Source organism: Cucurbita pepo, chromosome LG14, assembly GCF_002806865.2.
Source record: "Cucurbita pepo subsp. pepo cultivar mu-cu-16 chromosome LG14, ASM280686v2, whole genome shotgun sequence".
Lineage (NCBI taxonomy): Eukaryota > Viridiplantae > Streptophyta > Magnoliopsida > Cucurbitales > Cucurbitaceae > Cucurbita > Cucurbita pepo.
The window spans coordinates 7009934-7015933 of NC_036651.1; the positions used below are offsets into that span (position 1 = coordinate 7009934).

The 6000-nt window shown below is 35.1% G+C and overlaps 1 protein-coding gene across 1 annotated transcript; it reads left to right on the forward strand.

Annotated features, from left to right (window-relative positions):
• Nucleotides 1-2647: 2647 nt before the first annotated feature.
• On the forward strand, nt 2648-5858 carry LOC111809824 (guard cell S-type anion channel SLAC1-like). Its single transcript, XM_023696264.1, has 4 exons — nt 2648-3195; nt 3278-3739; nt 3867-4210; nt 5388-5858. Exons 1-4 carry the CDS (start codon nt 2653-2655, stop codon nt 5728-5730), a joined length of 1692 nt encoding a protein of 563 aa, XP_023552032.1. The 5' UTR covers nt 2648-2652; the 3' UTR covers nt 5731-5858.
• The last annotated feature ends 142 nt before the right edge of the window (nt 5859-6000 follow it).

Genomic DNA, 6000 nt, shown 5'->3' on the forward strand with positions numbered 1-6000 from the left:
CTTTTCTTATTCATCTTATCCTCAAGATCGCTCTTATTTGTATATGATTCTGTTTATTCATCTACCTCTCGGTTGATAAATTGATATTTTTAAAATTTAAGACCTATTATATTTAAAATTAATTATTTAGAAATATATTACATACATTTTTTTAGAATCAAATATTTTTTTTTTCTCCAAAAGTATAAATTTGCCCGAGTAGAAATCTATAAAAATAAAATTGATAAATATCTATATTTATAACAAACAAATTTGATATCTATAAGTGACATGTAGGTCGAAAATATTTAAGAATAAATATTAAATTAGTATATTAAATGCACAAGACATATCAACAAAATTTCTAAATCATAATATTTTCTGTTTTACATTACCATGGATAATACAGCTAAAGAGAAATAAAATAAAATAAAACATATCCTAACACAAATCAATAGGAATCTTAATTATCAAAATCTTTCAAACATACGATTGGGAGGATCCAAATGGGTTGAGGTAAGTTCCAGTGTGCACGATCTCGTATGTAATGTTTCCCAAATCTTTTATCTTCTATGTTGAATATACCCGAATCCTAGACTAAATTAGGAATATAATTGTTACAACCATTGATAAAATATATCCGATTTGGTAAACATTTAGGAAAATCCTTGGTTGATACACAAATGAATTGAGAGTCTCCAATAAACATAGCATCACCATCTAAACTCTTCACCTTTACGGTCCTTCGCATGCCATTTTTACGTTCATCAATAAGTTTGTAGACTTTAAACTTGGTAGTCTCTCATTGTAATTCCTCTTCAGATATTGACCTCAAAACTAACCAAAGCTCTCATTTGAAAGACTCTGTAATATAGGATATAGCAAAATCATTAGTTCTTTCAGCGTGGACCATCTTTAAAGAAATAGAAAGTGATAGAACTTTCATCATCTCTATTCTTAACTTCAACTTTCCAAATCATCATATTATTTTTCGTAGCATATAAAGTATCACTATAAACAGTAATATCCTTAAAAGGAATATTTGGTTCTAGATATGAATACGTCCAACTCTTATCATTTACTCTCATAAGGCATAACCTTGAATATGAACTATAGATAGCTACAACCATATAATCGTTTGGATATAATAATGGATCTTTGGTTAATATAGCTTTAACTACGCGGTCTGGATTATAATCAGGTTCATTATCTATGATAATGGAAGGAAGACAAATCACAGTCCCAGAAAAAGGGTTGAATAAAATAAGATCGAGTGTCTCTTCACACATGATCAACCAACCAAAAGAGAAACCACAACACCTTTTGTTGAAACAAAACTTGAAGTCAACAGGATGAGTTCTATTTTTTTGTGAGGTTGTATAAGCAATATTGCTTTTCAAGACCATCTTTCGAGGGAACGATGAGCATGGGTAGTTGAGGGAACTTGGAAGTAATTATGAATCATTGGTGTTTGTGTCGTAATGCAACAAAAATACCAAGACTTACATACGAGGCTGAATTGAAGATAATCGTAGAGAGACACCATCTTGTTGAGAATCATACTAAGAACATCATATTCAAGCGTTGTCCAATCTCGAGACTCTGAATAATCCATGATATCCTCTCTTTTTTTATCCCTTCACAAATGCTACAGTTGAAAATAAAATAGTATTAGAACATCTTTACTACCGTTTTTAACAATTTATCAAATAATAATAAATCATCTCTATTTCTCAATTTTTGTTTTTTTTTTTTTTAACTCTTACAAGAAATACTTTACATCTAAATATTAGAAATCAAAATAATTAACAAAATTTTTCAATGGATTAACGTTCTAATTAGTCTTTTCTAGTAATCATTAAAATCGTTTATAGATATTTCATTTATTAACTTATTACTAAATTTATTTGTTTTATTCTATGATTTAAAAAAAAAAAAAAACATATTAGAAAAAAATAAATAAACCTATTTATATATTCAAAATACTCCTAGTTATATTCAAAATAGAATTATAATCATAAAAGAAATATAATAACATCATTTCCTTTTTCTATTTTGATTATGTGTAATATCATTTCTTAAAAAATATATATATATATATATATATATATATATATATATATATTAACACAAATGGAATGTATAGGAATAATATATAGAATGAATAAAGCCAAATATTATATTAAATTAATACATAAATTATTTAAATATTATTACTGTAAAAATAAATACGATTCTCTAACCATTTTTTCTACCAAATAAACTGAGCTACATTAAAATAACAGACATTTTTTTTCAATATTTTAACAAATTTCTACCTCAAATGATCGTAACTTTTATAAAAGATCAATAATAATAATGAGATATTTTTAAAATGAGAGGAAAAAGTTCGAAATCTTTCTTCTAAGTCTTAACTCGAACCGACCCACTAGAACCCTGAAATTATGGCCACGAACCTTTCCTAGGAATCAATGAGCGTCATCCCACGAGATATCCGTTCACCAAAGTATTGGTCTCAATTTGATTTAACATATCAATCCTCCACCTAAAAGCAAACCCTACTTTTACCAAACTCTCGTGAGCAATAAGAAGAACCTCATGAACATTCAAACCAACATAAAGAACAATATAATATGATCTTCATTAGCCTCAAGAAACCAACCAACAGAGAAAATGGACACAAAACAAACCCCGCCTTCCATGTTTCATGCAAACCCTAATTCGGTTGGCATCCACGAAGTAATTTGTGAGGAGGAGAACGAAGAAAAAGAAGAACATGTTCGGCCAAAAACGACATCTGCATTGGCCGATACCGAGAAGCGACATAAGAAACACAACAATCGATTACGACCATCGCTACCACCACCACCCATGCAGGGTTTCGGTCGACAAATGTCGTTGGAAACAGGTTTGAATCAAAATTCTAAAGGGAAGGGTATCGATCGAATGGCTCTTCCGAGGAGCGGAAGAAGTTTCGGAGGGTTTGATTATAATAATATTGAAGGGAAGAAAGCGGATTTTAATATTTTTAGAACGAAGTCAACTCTAAGTAAACAAAATTCTCTATTGCCATTGAGAAAAGATCATAGAGATAATCAGATGGAGTGTCAAAGAACTTATGGAAGCTCTGAAGGAATGGATGAATCTTTGAATAAAAGTGTTCCTGTTGGAAGATACTATGCTGCTCTTAGAGGACCCGAACTTGATCAAGTCAAGGTATCATATAATCATAATCATAATCATTCGTTTATGTAAAAAATTTAATGTTTGAACGTTTGTAATGTCATTTTTCGTGTAGGATTATGAAGACATTCTTCTCCCGAAAGACGAGAAATGGCCATTTCTTCTCCGATTTCCGATTGGATGCTTCGGGATCTGTCTCGGGCTCAGCAGCCAGGCCGTGCTATGGCGGGCGCTGGCGACGAGCCCTGCCACTAAGTTCCTTCATGTTTCCCCATTTATCAACATCGCCATTTGGCTCTTAGCCACAGCTGCTGTTTGTTCTGTATTTGTGGCTTACATTCTCAAGTGCATCTTCTACTTTGAAGCTGTTAAGAGAGAGTACTTCCACCCTATTCGTGTTAACTTCTTCTTTGCTCCTTGGGTTGTCTTTATGTTCCTTGCCATCGGTGCCCCGCCGCGGTTCGTGTCGGAGCCACTCCACCCGGCTGTTTGGTGTGCCTTCATGGGTCCCTACTTCTTGCTCGAGCTCAAGATTTACGGGCAATGGTTGTCCGGGGGGAAGCGGCGTCTATGTAAGGTGGGTTAAACTATCACTAAATTCGAAATTCGTAAGTTTATTGATTATGTATATCTAAGTCCCGATTTAGATCAGGAAAAGAGCCTTTTTAGTCGAAGATATATTTAATGTTTTATTCATATTTCAGGTAGTGAATCCATCGACACATTTGTCGGTGGTCGGGAACTTCGTCGGAGCGATACTGGCGGCAAAATGTGGGTGGTTGGAGGCAGCAAAGTTCTTATGGTCAGTGGGGTTTGCACACTATCTAGTGGTGTTTGTGACACTGTATCAGAGGCTGCCGACGAGTGAGGCGCTGCCGAAGGAGCTGCACCCTGTGTACTCCATGTTCATAGCTGCCCCTTCTGCGGCCAGCATCGCTTGGCAGACCATTTATGGCGAATTCGATGGCTTGTCAAGAACTTGCTTCTTCATTGCTTTGTTTCTCTACATTTCCCTTGTTGTAAGGATCACCTTCTTCACTGGATTCAGGTCAGTCATGTTCTTCTTTCCCCCTTCAAAATGATTGTTATTTTCACTTTAATTGAATCGACGGTCGTTCTTCATAGTTGACACGTGTAATGGCCCAGGCCCAAGCCCATCGCTAGCAGATATTGTTCTCCCTAGGCTTTCCCTTTCGAACTTCCCCTCAAAGTTTTTAAAACGTGTCTGTTAGGGAAAGTTTTCAACACTATAAGAGTGTTTCGTTCTACTCCCTAATGTGAGATCTCATAATCCACCCCTTTTAGGGCCTAGCGTCCTCGTTGGCACTCATTTGTTCTACTCCCCGATGTGAGATCTCATAATCCACCCCTTTTAGGGCCCAGCGTCCTTGTTGGCACTCATTCCTTTCTTCAATCGATGTGAGACCCCTACCAAATCCACCCCTTTCGGGGCCCAACATCCTTATTGACACACCGCCTAGTGTCTACCCCCTTCGGGGAACAGCCTCCTCCCTGATACATCGCCCGGTGTCTGGCTCTGATACAATTTGTAAGGCCAAAGCCCACCGCTAGCAAATATTGTCCTCTATTAATTTTCCCTTTCGGGCTTCCTCTCAAAGTTTTTAAAACGCGTCTGCTAGGAAAAAGTTTCTACGCCTTTATAAAGGGTGTTTCGTTCTCCTTCCCAACCGATGTTGGATCTCACAATACGACACACTGATTAATTTCACTTCAAATATTTATCTCTATGATAAAAAGAAACATTTATAGAATCCACACCAATTAAAAATTTTAATCTCTAGACGTTCGTGAGTCCATCTTCCCTTCAACTAGTTTGTAAATTTTAGAACATCTAACAAATCCATTTTTTTAATTTTATAACTAATAAATCATTTTACATTTATTAAGATTCAAAATTTATTAGATACAAAACAAAATGTCAATGAATCTATGAGGCACAAATTCAATCGTATTGTACACCTATTAAATACAAAATCAAAACGTGCTAGACATGAAATTAAAGTTTAAAAATTAGACTAATACCGAGAAATGAAAATGGCATATTCATAGAATCAACTTTTTGTATTTTTCCCCTATTAAGAAACCAGCATGCATCAAACCCAAGAAACTGCCTAGGATCACAACATCAGTGATTGAAAATTTGAACAGGGAGATGAATGACAACAATAATTATTATGATACCTGAAACATGTGAATTTTTGCAGGTTTTCATTAGCTTGGTGGTCTTACACATTTCCAATGACAACAGCTTCAGTGGCAACCATAAAGTATGCAGAGCATGTCCCTACAATTGTAAGTAAAGGTCTGGCACTCACCCTTTCTTTCATGTCCTCTACTATGGTGTCTCTTCTCTTTGTCTCCACTCTCCTTCATGCTTTTGTTTGGAAGACTTTGTTCCCCAATGACCTGGCCATTGCTATCACAAAGAAAAGACTTATCAAGGACAGGAAACCATTCAAAAAAGCCTATGACCTCAAACGCTGGACAAAGCAAGCTCTTACCAAGCACACCAAGGATGATTTTGATGCACAAAATGAAGCGTTTTGAGACTACTTTTAGTTGTAGTCTATACCAAACTATAAACTAAACAGTCTCATTGAGACTTGATTCATACCAGTGTTCACAATATAGAAGAAATGAGTACAATAATGAAATTCTTCTCACCCCAGATTCTTCCATTTGAAAATTTTACTGGCTAATACGGTTTAACGATTCAAACACGAGGATGTAACTGTGTAGATGAAGCTTTGTATGTATATTTTTTCGGGTAGCGACCAATACATATACGTCGAGGATACAAAGAAGCTGAAGGGGGGG